We start from the raw sequence: 14,225 nt of genomic DNA on the forward strand, positions 1-14,225 counted from the left end.
TACGTCGCCGCCTCGCTGATATTCCCACGGACATGTTTCAAGAAAAATACCCAGCAAAAAAACGCTGTTCTGCGTCAAATTCTATTCTATAAAACATGTGGGACTCAGTGTTACAGTCTAAATATTTTGTAGAAGCACCGCTGTAGGAAAGAAGGTCCAAGCAATGTAAAACATCACGTAGCATGAAGTTCGCTGTCAACTGGCACACAGCACATGACTGTTTGAAACTCTAAGTCTAATCAACAGCCGTGTTTGATTGATAGCCGGCGGTCTTTTGATGAAGTCGGCGAAAGGTGCGTTAGTTAGAAGATCTGCGTTTAGTTTTGATACGTAATTATAAGTTAGACAGTGGCGAGAATGATTATTTTCTCATCAATATTTCTCTTCAGAATTATTTGAGCTTAATTGTACATCTAAACAATTGGCTTACCTGTGCAATGTTTATATGATTAATGATCAGTGTACTGAAATCATGTGTAACGTATGGCTCATAGTCAATAGATCAGCATTTTCTCTATAGTGACCACCTGTCTGTAGTGGCCACATTTCTATCACAGGACTGGAACTTGCGAAAACTGCTGTATTTTCTCCAGAGCAAATGTATGTGTTCCTAGTGCCTGTTGTTGTTTGACATAAACTTTGAACATTTAAATTGTAAGTAACTTTAAACTGCCAGAGTTTCAGCCCAATAAAACACTCTCAGCGCCAGGGTATGAACAGACTGACCAGACAGACGAAAATAAATCCTCGAACAAGGTTCAATCGTATCTTCCGAGTCTGGCAGGAAGTTGTTAAACTAAAATAAGAATAGGCTCGTTGGCTGATTGCATACAAAGTAAAACAGTTTAACAGTTTTACAGCTTGAAGAAAACAAACGCTCCTACAGTACCTGCACCTGCTTGATAATTATTAAATCGTATGCCCTACTTGAATAAGAAAAGTTCACTGCAATAATAAATGTACCCACATTACAAGGAGCTTATTCTTTTTTAAACTTACACCTAGTTATCGTACTGAAAATTGTTAATGACATTAAATGAAGTCATTCAACAATTTTCAGTCATGATGAAAATTTTCTGAATGGAAGGTGTGATTATTGTCATTTTCTGAAAAATAGAAGCAAGCTCTGTTTTTACCTGGAATAAATTCACAATACCAGTCCACTTTGGGGGATAATGTACTGTTAAGAGGATGTTCCATTTTTGCGCAGGGGTGATTTGGAACAGTCCAATGTTGCGTGGGAAGGGGTATGGCTGAAATATGCTGTATTTGCTCTTAAGCAAATGTCGGCCTTTCTAGTTGGTACTAGCGTTGTTGACACCCCTCTAATGAACAGAGAAAGAAAGAGAGAAAGAAAGAGAGAGAGTGAGAAAGAAAGAGTGAGAGAAAGAAAGAGGGAAAGAAAGAAAAGAGAAAGGAAGAAAGAAGAGAGAAAGAAAGAAACAAAAAGAAAAAGAAAGAAAGAAAGAAAGAAGGAAAGAAAGAAAGAAAGAAAAGATGTTTCCAACCAGTAGTCAAACACAAACCTTCCAGAGCCCCGCCTTAACAAGAAGCAGAACCCTGAGCACCATTGATGAAGAAGGAGATCACGATCAGGACGTGGTGATAAGGATACTAGCAGAGAACGCGAAGTTGCGAGATCAACTCAAGTATGAGTTGAAGGAAACAAATGAGAGACTAACAAAGATGGAAGACATCACAAAACGACAAGATAAAGCAAGAGCAGACATTGCTGATGAGTGTGACAGACAGATACAGAGCATACAGTTTGCATTAACAGACAACAAAGATGCTCAATCAAAACAACAGGAAGATATAGACAGTTTGAAAGGAAAGCTTAAGAGAATAGAAACAAACCAAGTGAAAATGAACACATCAATGGCATCATACATGAATAGAATACACTCACTCGAGACCGAGATTCAAGCATGCATAAGGAAGACAAACCAGGACAAAGACACTACAGCTGAGCATAGTAAACTAGCTGCTTATGTACAAAATCTGGCTCATACAATGGAGGAGAGAATCAAGGAGCAAGAATGTGCTCTGTCGAATACACACTCGACTGTACGGGAACTGAGGGACAGGCTAGGACACTTAGAAGGTGCTAGAACAACAGACCTAAGAAACAGGCAATCACCAGACAAAGAAAGAAGTAAGAAACTAGAGACTAGCAACAGTAAAGCTGTAGGACCTGTAACTGGAGCTAATAGATTGCCAAATATGAACACTGGAAGCAAAATGCAAGTGGAGAGTTATGCAACAGTGTGTAAGGGTGATTGGTCACAGGAATCAGAGATCTCATCATTCCTAAGAAAGGCGAAACATGACAGCACGCCGCGAGACCAAGGTAGAATGAGACAAATTGAAGACAACAACAACCCAGAGCACAACCTCAAGACACTAACCACTGAACTAACCAGAGATGACCACGAACCAAGAACACAGCTGTCCCAGTACAAGAAAAAGATACCTAGCACAACAGAAGCCATAGTACAGTTAGATCCAAGCCCTATCAGGAGCAAAAACACTGCACTCACTGCAGAACCAGGTGCGGAGAAGGGAGAGAAGAGAAAGCACATAACAGAGAATGTGCTAGACACAGTACATGAAGTAATTGAAATCAGTGAAGCACCGATGAAGAAGAGACGTGTCCCGTGCCAAGAAGAAAGTAGCACCACCAATCCTGCTACTCAAGACAAGAGAAAGAGAATCATTTCACATGAAGACAATGACGACAGTAATGCTGACGACATGTTCAGAGACTTCATTGGAGTAGAGAGAAGGAGGATAAGGAGGAAGAGATTCTTCTTGGGCTATATGAAGAAAAATGACCCAAAGAAATTGCAACAAACCATCTACAAGTATGCCCAGCACAAAGGAGTCCAGCTATCCTTTGTAAGATTGATGCCTACCAAACAGAGAGACTTGTACTTTGCTAGAATCAATGTGCCTCTATACCAAGCACATAAGGTGGTGGGAGAAAGATTTTGGCCCCCTGGAATAACCTGCAGAGAGTGGTTGTCTGAAAGAAAGTACAAGGGCAAGGAAGAGAGAGATACAGAGGAGGAGAAAGCAAGTCCCAGGCCACCAGGGACCCAAACACAGTTATGAAAGCAGGCCATGACAAAGAGAGAGAGCTGTCAATAGGATGTTACAATACAAGAGGATTATCCACAGCAATACCGTTTATAACAAAACACCTACTACAAACAGACATAATTGCCATTTCAGAACACTGGCTGTTTCCGGAGGCACTAAGCACACTAGATAACATCCTACACAGTCACAGAGGCTTTGGGAGAGCAGATGAGAGGCTTGAAAGGCACACATTGGGACCTTGGAAAAGAGGTCAAGGGGGTGTAGCCCTACTGTGGCGAAAATCACTGGACTATGCGGTACACAAACTAGAGGCAGGGAACGATAGAGTCATAGGGATACGACTCCGATTGGTAGGAGGACAGAAGCTGTTCATTTTTGCGGTATACCTTCCCCATGCAGGGGAAAAGGTAGACGAGTACAGACAACATGTAGACATGCTGAGAGACTTGTACAGGAAATATGAAAATGAAGGAACTGTTATCTTCATGGGCGACTTCAATGCAGATGTTGGAGAGCAAGGAGGCCCAAGAGGGAAGGGCTCACCATCCAGGAATGGCAGTGAGTTGGCAGAGATCCTGAGCGAGCTGGAGATGACCTCCCTGAACCTGAGCCACATATGTACAGGCCCAGTAGAGACATTTGAAACAAAGAATACTAAAAACAAGTCAACTATAGACCACATCATAGTACCAGGAGAAATAGTAGCAGAAGTGATATCATGCAAAGTAATGGAAGATGATGTCCTGAACATGTCTGATCACAAGCCAGTTATAGCCATCCTGAAGAACAAACCAAAAGAATGGAAAGAGAGTAACCCTACAGAAAAGCTGGACTGGGAAAGAGCAGGTGATCGACTTCTTGTGAACACATACAAGGAAAATGTGAAGAGGAAGTTAGAGGGGATGGAAACCCTCACACAGAGGTCAACAGTGGCTATAGAAAAAGAACTTGCAGCGTTAACCAGAGTACTAAGAAGTACAGCGGCTGAAGTGATACCAGCTAAGAAAATAAGGAAGCATCAGCGGCCATACTGGTCACAGACCCTTGCAGACAAACATAAGGAAGAGACTGATTTATGGCTACAGTGGAAAGAGGCAGGAAAACCAAGGGAAAAGGACAATCACTTGTACAAAAAGTACAAAGAAAGTAAAGCACGATTTAGAACAGAACTGAGGAGAGCTAAACTACTACAAGAAGCACAAGAGAATGAAGAGTTAGCAAAGTTAGCAGAGACTGACGATAAAACCTTCTGGAAAAAGATAAGATGCAGAAAAGGGAAAATAGACAGACCACAAGCAGTGAGACTGGGGGATCAATTCCTGACTGACCCCAAAGAAGTGAGAGAGGCATGGGCCAGCCATTTTGAAACATTGGGAAATGAACAGGAAGAAGAGAGTAAATGGTTTGATGAGTCACACCAGAAAGTAATCACTGCAGAAGTAACTGAGATGGAGAAAGAAAGCCATAACAACTTAGAGGGCATTCTGGAAGAACCATTCCTACTCACAGAGATTATGTCAGTCTGCAGACAGTTGAAGAATGGCAAGGCTGGAGGGAATGACGGATTAACATACGAACACATTAAATATGGAGGAGAAGCACTGTGGGCAAGAATGACCCTATTGTTCAACATGATGAGAGAATTGGAATACATACCTGAAGAATTCAAAAAAGGAATCAAAATCCCCTTACTTAAGCAAGGGAAAGCAGATAAGACTGACCTAGACTCCCACAGAGGGATAACACTGTTAAATGTCATGGCTAAAATCTGGGAGAAGGTGCTACACAACAGATGGAGGCCTTGGTTGTTGGCAAGAGGTATCCCACATGAACTACAGAGTGGGGGGCAGATAGGATGCTGCAACATAACCACCGCCTATACCGTACAAGAAACACTCAACCACTACAAGGAAAGAAACAGTGCAGTCTATGGGTGCTTTCTGGATACAAAGAAGGCGTATGATACAGTATGGACCCAAGGAATGCTGTACAAAGTGTACAGAGAAGGAGTGAATGGAAAATTATGGAGAATATTGAAACAAATGCACACTGGAAACACTTACTGTGTATTACTGAATGGTGAGATGTCAAGGGAATTCAGAACATCACGTGGGGTGAACCAAGGCGGCGTTTTGTCGCTCATCTGCTATCTCTTAGCGACAAATGACATCCATGCAGAACTTCAAGCCCTAGGTGGTGGCGTGTGTATAGGTGACATCTACTGTGGGTCACCTGCACTAGCAGATGATATAAGTCTTCTTGCAAGCACCAGGATGGGATTAGAGAAGCTGATAGGTGCAATGCATGACTATGGAAGGAAATGGCGGTTCCAATATGCCCCGGAAAAAAGCAAGTGTGTAGTGTTCGGAAAAAGGGTAAAGGAGCACCCCACAGCAACAGTCCTGACAAGTGATTGGAAGATGGGAGCATCCACAATCCCAGAAGTAACTGTGGTGACCCATGTGGGGGTCCAGCACTCGACCGACCTCAGATCATCAGAGGCCATAGAAAAAGCGTGCAAGAAAGGGAAGAGTAAAATCAGTGCAATACTGGCAACGGGTTCTGAGGGACATACTCCAAACCCCATAATCACCAAGAGACTGTACAGCACAATTGTAATCCCTAGCATGATGCATGGCTGTGAACTGTGGTATCCAACCAACACCGACCTACTTAAGTTAGAAAGAGTCCACAGAGCAGGGGTAAAACAAATGCAAGGAATGCACTTCCAAACAGAGACTAATGCAAGTCTGGGATCACTAGGGATGCTGACATTAAAAGCCATGATGGACAAACGCAAACTATATTTCTTTGGAAGGCTGGCGCAACTACCTAGCACAATATTGGCCAAAAAAATCTTCACGTACAGACTTTACTCATATATTCTAAGGAGAAAGTGCCAAACTACCACAGGCTTTGTGAGAGACTGTTTTGCAATTGCCAAAGAGTATGGACTCCAACAATACCTGGAAAATTATTGGTTAACAAGGGACTTTCCTTCAGTAACGGAGTGGAAACGAGTGGTTACGACAGCTGTGAATAATAAGGAAGAGGAACGGTGGAAAGCCAGGGTAGCTGAGAGACAAACATGCCCCAGATTCTACAAAATACATCACACAACCCTGCAGCCCAACAAACTGTGGACACTGTCCCGAAAGAAACCTGAACACAGAGTTAACTTGCAAAACCTCATACATCTGAGTACTGCTCCAGTGAACCAAGGCAACAGACTGTGTCCAACATGTGACAGAATGACTCAGGACATTGTAGGACACTTAGTAGCTGAATGCACTACATTTAACAACATCAGAACTGATATAGTAAATGAGATAACAGACAGACTTGGTGTTAATGTTGCTGTTAGAGTGTTCCAACAACCTGATGAAAGACTAGTGGAGATTGTCTTAGGGGCAGAAGTAGTCGAAGAAGATGTAGAAACAGAGAGTTGGGAATGTTTTATCCTCGCAGTGGCTAAAATTATAAAGCCCTTGGCGTCTATGGCTTTAAAGCACACGATATGGAAGGACTCGAGTCTGGAAATATAACAGAAAACAACAGTAAACAGAAGCATGTCACATGACATGAGTTTGGAAAGAGAAAGAAGTGGAATTGTCACAGATTTTATGTATTAACGCTACTTAGCGATTATATAAATGTGTCACATACTAGTAACGTATATAAGCTGCATGTTTTAAAGAGAAATGTTATTGTATGTAACTGAGTGTTTTTTTTATGCTCTCCCAAGTGGAGGAATAAAGTACAAGAAAGAAAGAAAGAAAGAAAGAAAGAAAGAAAGAAAGAGAAAGAAAGAAAGAAAGAAAGAAAGAAAGAAAGAAAGAAAGAAAGAAAGAAAGAAAGAAAGAAAGAAAGAAAGAAAGAAAGAAAGAAAGAAAGAAAGAAAGAAAGAAAGAAAGAAAGAAAAAGAAAGAAAGAAAAAGAAAGAAAGAAACCAATGAGGTTTTACCATCATGGGATCCTGGGAACGAGACGCGGAAGTGCCCCAGTGTCAATGACCCCTGGTGTGCACTGGCTACTGTGCTAGTAGGTCACCAGGTCCTGCCCTTGTTCAACCAGTCCTGCCTGATATCCTGGCTACCATGTCGCGTCTAGCGTGGGCCAGTCTTGTGGTAGTATTGGCTGCTGTGGGGATCGGGGTCTACTGGAACTACGATGGCTTCGATCCAGGTAAGACTAAGGCTACAGTCTTGTTCTTGACCAACACTCAAAGTCGAGACCGTGATAAGCCCAGACCAGGTACTGACCATTTCAATGCTCCCCTGCCCATGATAACTGCAGTGTCGGCCTGTGTCATGTATGATGTGAGGTGATCTTTCCAGAGCTCTGCAAAGCTGTGAAGATAACATGGATCAGACCTACATTACATTTGACGTTGGTATGTAAGAAGAAAGTCTCCGGTTTCCGAGGGGGCGTGGTCCCTGTGTTGTGCGATCGTTGATGATTTCGTTCTCCACAAAACGTCTCCCGTCTTTGAATCATAGGAAAGGTTGTGACAACCTGGGTTCCAGTATTATACATTCATAATCATAGTGACCTAGATTTCAGTACGTTGACCCTTGACCTTTGGTTACACGGGGGAACTCACCGATCATGTTCCCGATTCAAAAGACAATCTTGTGAGCTACGACAAAGTACAAACCATTAGATAACCAACACATCACATATTGCTATTACACCGAGTCGCAGTGGTCTTGATATAGTTGAGTAGACAAATGCAGCATGGACAAAACGAAGCCTATTCTTTGCAGAGACAATACGCGGTGCAACAGTTGTCATCACGGGCTGCAGTACCGGCATTGGCGAAGAGATGGCGTACCAGTACGCCCGGCTGGGAGCAAAGATCCTCATCACAGCCAGGAGGGAGAACAGGCTGAAAGAGGTGGGGATGTTTACTGTTGGCAAGGCTGATGGGTATAAACGCGAAGGCTGATTGTCGCGTCTTGTCATATGAAATAAGGTTGTAAAGGTAGCCTCATAGCCATTTTCTGAGGCCGTGGGGGCAGTGTTTTGTTATCCACGGTGTCCAGGACATGGTTTTGGACAGTGGAGCCCATCTCTCTCCTTTCTCAGCCCTTAACCTTCCCAACCACATTCATTCACCCATTTGTACACCTGAGTGGAGTGGGGAAAGTCGTGTTAAGTGCCTTTTCCAGGGACACCAACATCGGTGGCACATCAGGGGAGTCGAACCTAATACCTTTGAGTTTTGGGCAAAGCACCCTAACCGTTTTGCCATGACGTTGCAACCATATGAAATATTAGTAGTTGAGTACCAAATAAAAAAGCTAAAATCAGCTAAGTTACGTTTTATGTTGTGACATATAGTACCATTGATACAAAACGGTCCGACTAATATGTAAGTTTAATTTGCAACGGTGCCTCCCTCAGGTGGTAGCGAAGGCTATGTCCCTGGGAGCCCAGGAGGCGCACTACGTGGCCGGGGACATGGGGAAGGCGGAGGACTGTGAGAGAACCATTCAAATAGCCAAGGAGAAATTTGGTAGGACCTGATAGAGTGCATGTCAAAAGTGATCTCTTGAAAAGGATGTATACTAAATGTGTAGCGTACATGAATAAGATAGAAGTTAGAGACAAATACAACTACATGTACACAGAAACGGAGACACACACACAGGTACACACGCGGGCACTCATTCAGACATACACACTCACATAGGCAATTCACGTGAAAACAGTTGAGTTTTTTCATTAATTTCTTTTCAATCATGATCTTTTTTTTTTCAGGACGTCTTGACTACCTAGTCCTTAACCACGACGGCTCAAATGTTAAGAATCTTCACGAGTACTTCGGGACAAAGTCTTGGGACGAGGACCCTGATATGGACTTCTTCGTGGACTACTTGAACATCAACGTTGTTGGTTACGTGCGGCTGGCCTCGCTGGCCCTGCCTCTGCTGAAGGAGAGTAAAGGACACCTCATTGCCGTCAATGCCCTGCTTGGTAATCGTTTCACAAACGTTCTTTTGGATTTTTCCCATATATTAATCTATTAATTATTAGACAACTTAGGTTGCTTATGAAGTATAGTTGACAACTGACAAGCCATTATCATGGTCATCGCGCTATGCGTTCATGCTTTCCTCTGGCAACTAATCTTGATTCATAAATCAATATTTCAGTAACGCAACGTTATACGATAATGATGTAATGGTAGCCTCTTTCGTACCCTTCTAGGAGTTTATTTTCTTGGGGGAGGGGGTCTAATACGCGATTTACAACTTGATAAGGGTCAGATTCTTATCCTGTGACGGTCGTGTCTCCTCCTCAAAAAAACAACACGTCAACGCTCTTAGAAGGCTTCAAATGAGGCTAAAGATGATTTGCACTAGTGATGACATGCATCAAACATATTGTCTTTGCATCTGATTTCTTGGTGTTTGCGAACGTATAATCCAGATATATCTCCATCCGGATAGTTTTCCCTAACCTTGATGGTTTTGCCTAAACTTTACACACGTAGGAAAGGTTCCATTTCCTAAGCTGAGCTGGGGGGTGACGGTGAAGTTCGCGCTGGACGGGTTCTTCAGCTCGCTCCGTGTGGAACTGAAGAAGGCGGGGCACGACGTGTCAGTCACCCTGCCCATTCTCGGCTTCATCCGGACTCCCGCGGCGGAAAAAATAGCCCAGGTATGTACTGTTATAGCTGTACATAAAGATTATAAAGATTTTTCACCCAACACATTTATCGAGAAGAGAAGCATGGATTCCGTCGTATGCAGGGTACCTGGGTACAACGCAACGCACAGCGCATACGCAGTTTAAACAGTGAAACAGCTTATCACTTGCCTCAAACAGCAATGAGTCAAGCAACTTGATACGATGTTGGATATAATTTTGATCCTAGTCGTTACTTGAGAATTGCTAAATTTGGCGAATCTTCTTGCCTGAATGTCTAACCTTCATCGACGTAGCTTATTGTAAAGGGCTCTTGCATTCAATTCACCACCATGGTGGGCGCAGAATTGCGGCAGTCCTACAAAAAAACCTACAAAAAAATGCCACGATAAAGTAAAAATGCTTAGAATTAAAAGAAAGACAATTTCTTCCAGAAAACGGAGCAGGGACGAGAGATGCTGAAGATGTCCGTACCTGTTGACGAGACGGCCCGCGCCATCATCCGGGGAGGGGCGACCCGCGCCCGCGAGGTCTACATCCCGGTCTCCCTGTGCTGGACGCTCACCAAACTCAGGGCCATCTTTCCCGCCTTCGTCGATAACTACTTCATCGACGTGGAGCTTTGAGTGCCCTTCCCATCTTGAACTATAATTCTGTAAACAGAGGATCCAACTTTGGCTTAGGTCATATTTCCAAACCGGGGCCCGGGCTGGCAGCTTTCGGGAGCGAAAAGAATGATATAAAAGACATTAAAATACATAAAATGTCAAAATAAGATTCATGCGTATATTTCTAGGTGTACATTTTACCTTTTCGTTTCTGAAAACATCCTGACCGGTCCCTGGTTTGGAAATGTGACCAACATTGAATCATAATGCAGGGTTACGTCAATCAATAGCAACATGTACGTTCTAGTAATAATGGTGTTTGTTTATTAAAGACACATTACGAGTAACAGTACGGGGGGGGGGGCATATTTTAAAATTCAATTTTGGACAGGGGTGGTAATTCAAAATTCAATTCATTTAACCGGATTTAACCGGAAATGTTTTTGGACTTCATTTTACATGTGGGTACCACGGAAATGGTTTTGTGATAGTAATATAGGCGTTTATTTATTAGATACACATTACGAGTAACAGCTACACAGAACATAGAATGTCTGAATTACGCTGGTATAACAACTGTTGATAATGAAAAAAAATATTAGTTAAACGTACAGTTAGCACAGTACAGTTAAATTCGATAACAAACAACACTTGTATATTCTTAAAAATCGATAAAATTCGTGGGGTTTGTTTTATATCAGCATACATTAAATCAATTATGGATTCTAATTACTTTGATAGAAATCATGATACTAAAAGCATTCTATATATGGTACGCATAAATATATCATCGATTGTAGTGATAAAGTCCTTATACTTAAAAGTCATTCTACACATAATGCAAAAACTTGGCAAGTCAAACGCGAGAACAACGACTGTCCAATATATTGTAGCACGTAAAACTAGTTTGTGAATGATGATGTAAGAGGGGTGATATCTATGGTTAGTATGGTATATCCTCCCTTTTCAATTGCTGACGAGAGTTTATGACGGACAGAATATCACTATAGAGGCATGTGTAGTACTTTTAAGCCTTAGGCTAAACTCTACAACCATCCTGGGATCTTGGGAACGAGACGCGGAAGTGCCCCTGCGTGTGTGTACTGTCCTGTCGAGTCTGTTCTTGTCCCCGTCTACTATCCTACCATGTCTCGTCTAGCGTGGGCCGGTCTTGTGGTCGTGTTGGCTGCTGTGGGGACCGGGGTCTACTGGAGCTACGATGGCTTCGATCCAGGTAAGACTAAGACTACAGTGTCGCTCTTGACCAACACCATAATGTCGAGACTTCCTCAGGAATGTGCCCGGACCAGATTCTGACCATTTCATTCAATCCTCCCCACGACTATAGCTCCCTATACTTTACGGTCTACAGGGTCAGCTTGTGTCATTTGTGATATGGGGTGGTTTTACCAGAGCTCTGTAAATGTGTTATGCTAAGCCGTGTGATGATATAACATAGATCAGACCTACACTACATTTACTATTTAAGTAGAAAGTCGCCGGTTTTCGAGGGGGCGTGGTCCCTGTACTTTGCGATCGTTGATAATTTCCTTCTGGAAAAAAAATCCGTTTTTGAATAATCGGAAAGGTTGATCTCATTAGCTTTTCTTTCAGGACTGTCCTTGGGTACTGAGCCTCGATGTCTGACAGGTACAATGGCCTCCTCGGCTCTGGGGCCAACTAGGGTTATTTTGCCACACCCCTGACATGACCCTGACGCACTTCATTTGGGGTTGGGGGCTGAGACAAAATTTCCATGGAAGCATGTTATGTCCTAGCGTTATAAATTTTGGCGCATGTTGCATTTTGTATACACTTTATAGTGACCTAGCCTTCAGTACGCTTAACCTTGATCCTTGGGACCTCACTGATCATGTTACCGATTCAAAAGATTATCTCGTGAGCTACGACAAAGCACAAACCATTAAGTAACTAACTCGCCGCATACCGCTACTACACTGATCATGAGTCGCAGTGTTCTTGACAAAGTTGAGTGATCTCCAAGCAGATCCTATGGTACCATAAGATAGTATCAAAGCTGGCCAAGGAGTGTAGCCGGCCAAGGGAGTCAAACGGGCACGGGAAGTTTGATACTATACATTACGCACCGTGGATCTGGTTGGAGATTAATAGTTGAGTAGATAAATGGGAAGACGAAGTGCGGCATGGACAAAACGACGTCTGTTCTTTGCAGAGACAATACGCGGTGCAACAGTTGTCATCACGGGCTGCAGTACCGGCATCGGCGAAGAGATGGCGTACCAGTACGCCCGGCTGGGAGCAAAGATCCTCATCACAGCCAGGAGGGAGAACAGGCTGAAGGAGGTGGGGAGGATTCATGTTGAAATGGATTAGAGAAAAGAATGACAATTCTGATGTTTGAGTCTTGTCATAGCTAGGTACCAAAAGGCTGTAGTTACGTCTTATTTTGTGAGTCTTGTGAGATCATGGTGACATTCAGTGTCATTGATGTGTAAGGACCGGATCCCACCGCTGCCACCAAATGTAGCGTGTGGCCGAGCTAGGCAGAGTAACTGAGAGAGATACTAGCAACTCAGAGAGGTACGGACACGTTGGCTTACATGCAAGACGATCCGACTGAACTGTAAAGCGGTGTCTTGCCGAAGCTGCCTCACGTTAGCGGCGTCGCTGCGCCCTTAATTGGATTTGCGTTACACTTGACTTCTTAATGGAAATATCATGCAAATGTATATACTGTGACAGGTGTGACTAAAAAAAGAACAAAACACACAGAGCGTGAAATACATCGTTTTGATCGATGGCTCTCGTTGAGCGCTCTGTCAAATCACTCGGACGCAGCGACGTCGCTAACGTGACGCAATTTTAGTGAGATACGAGCTTAAGGCTGACTTGCAATTATGCTTCACCCAGGTCGTGGCGAAGGCTATGTCCCTGGGAGCCCAGGAGGCGCACTACGTGGCCGGGGACATGGGGAAGGCGGAGGACTGTGAGAGAACCATTCAAACAGCCAAAGAGAAATTCGGTATAATCTGATAAAGTGCAAGTCAAAAGCGATTTCATGAAAAAGAACGTATACGAGATGTGTGGTATCAGAGAGAAATACAAATACACAGAATCGCAGATCTCACTCACAAACACACACACATGTGCAATCAAAATACACACATACACAAACACATACGAAGACACATGCACACCACGTGATTCAACATATAAACGACTAAAAGGTAGACATCTGATTTTTCAATCAAGTTCTTTTCAAACATCATTTACTTTTTCTCAGGACGTCTTGACTACTTAGTCCTTAACCACGACGGGTCAAGTGTCAAGAATATTCACGAGTTCTTCGGGACAAAGTCTTGGGATGAGGACCCTGATATGGACTTCTTCGTGGACTACTTGAACATCAACGTTGTTGGTTACGTGCGGCTGGCCTCGCTGGCCCTGCCTCTGCTGAAGGAGAGTAAAGGACACCTCATTGTCGTCAATGCTCTTAATGGTAATCATGACGTAAATGTGATTTTTTTTAAAATTATCTATCTCTTCATTTTGATACATGGCTTATGCATGTATGAATTTAAAATACGCAGCATTGATGCAATTTCTAAAATTGATAAATGCAGGTCGTTGCCCTATGTACACTGCATATTAGAGCCGTTTGAGATGTTTAGGCAGACCCCGACATGTGAATATTTTTTTTCTAACCTTGATGGTTCTGTTCAACTTTGAACACGTAGGTAAGATTCCATTTCCTAAGATAAGCTGGAGCGTAGCGGTGAAGTTCGCCCTGGACGGGTTCTTCAGCTCGCTCCGTGTGGAACTGCTGAAGGCGGGAGAGGGCGTGTCAGTCACCCTGCCCATCCTCAGCCTGATTAGGAC

The 14,225-nt window shown here is 43.2% G+C and overlaps 2 protein-coding genes across 2 annotated transcripts; both read left to right on the top strand.

Annotated features, from left to right (window-relative positions):
* The first annotated feature begins 7,163 nt into the window (after window positions 1-7,163).
* On the top strand, window positions 7,164-11,225 carry LOC118419493 (hydroxysteroid 11-beta-dehydrogenase 1-like protein). Its single transcript, XM_035825898.1, has 6 exons — window positions 7,164-7,287; window positions 7,869-7,999; window positions 8,509-8,620; window positions 8,866-9,081; window positions 9,602-9,768; window positions 10,191-11,225. Exons 1-6 carry the CDS (start codon window positions 7,200-7,202, stop codon window positions 10,380-10,382), a joined length of 906 nt encoding a protein of 301 aa, XP_035681791.1. The 5' UTR covers window positions 7,164-7,199; the 3' UTR covers window positions 10,383-11,225.
* A 172-nt stretch (window positions 11,226-11,397) lies between these two features.
* Window positions 11,398-13,998, top strand: LOC118419310 (hydroxysteroid 11-beta-dehydrogenase 1-like protein A). Its single transcript, XM_035825670.1, has 5 exons — window positions 11,398-11,598; window positions 12,559-12,689; window positions 13,257-13,368; window positions 13,630-13,845; window positions 13,970-13,998. The coding sequence occupies exons 1-5, from the start codon at window positions 11,511-11,513 to the stop codon at window positions 13,996-13,998; spliced, it is 576 nt and encodes a 191-aa protein (XP_035681563.1). The 5' UTR covers window positions 11,398-11,510.
* The last annotated feature ends 227 nt before the right edge of the window (window positions 13,999-14,225 follow it).

The sequence above is a fragment of the Branchiostoma floridae genome, chromosome 7 (genome assembly GCF_000003815.2).
Source record: "Branchiostoma floridae strain S238N-H82 chromosome 7, Bfl_VNyyK, whole genome shotgun sequence".
NCBI lineage: Eukaryota > Metazoa > Chordata > Leptocardii > Amphioxiformes > Branchiostomatidae > Branchiostoma > Branchiostoma floridae.

Bases quoted from the DNA above. Each gene is read 5' to 3' on its own strand.
- LOC118419310 (XM_035825670.1), top strand. From the start codon at position 11,511: ATGTCTCGTCTAGCGTGGGCCGGTCTTGTGGTCGTGTTGGCTGCTGTG. The intron at 13,369-13,629 runs GTATAATCTGAT...ACTTTTTCTCAG, and splicing joins AACAGCCAAAGAGAAATTCG to GACGTCTTGACTACTTAGTC. The intron at 13,846-13,969 runs GTAATCATGACG...TGATAAATGCAG, and splicing joins TGTCGTCAATGCTCTTAATG to GTCGTTGCCCTATGTACACT.
- LOC118419493 (XM_035825898.1), top strand. From the start codon at position 7,200: ATGTCGCGTCTAGCGTGGGCCAGTCTTGTGGTAGTATTGGCTGCTGTG. The intron at 9,082-9,601 runs GTAATCGTTTCA...TTACACACGTAG, and splicing joins TGCCGTCAATGCCCTGCTTG to GAAAGGTTCCATTTCCTAAG. The intron at 9,769-10,190 runs GTATGTACTGTT...AATTTCTTCCAG, and splicing joins CGGCGGAAAAAATAGCCCAG to AAAACGGAGCAGGGACGAGA.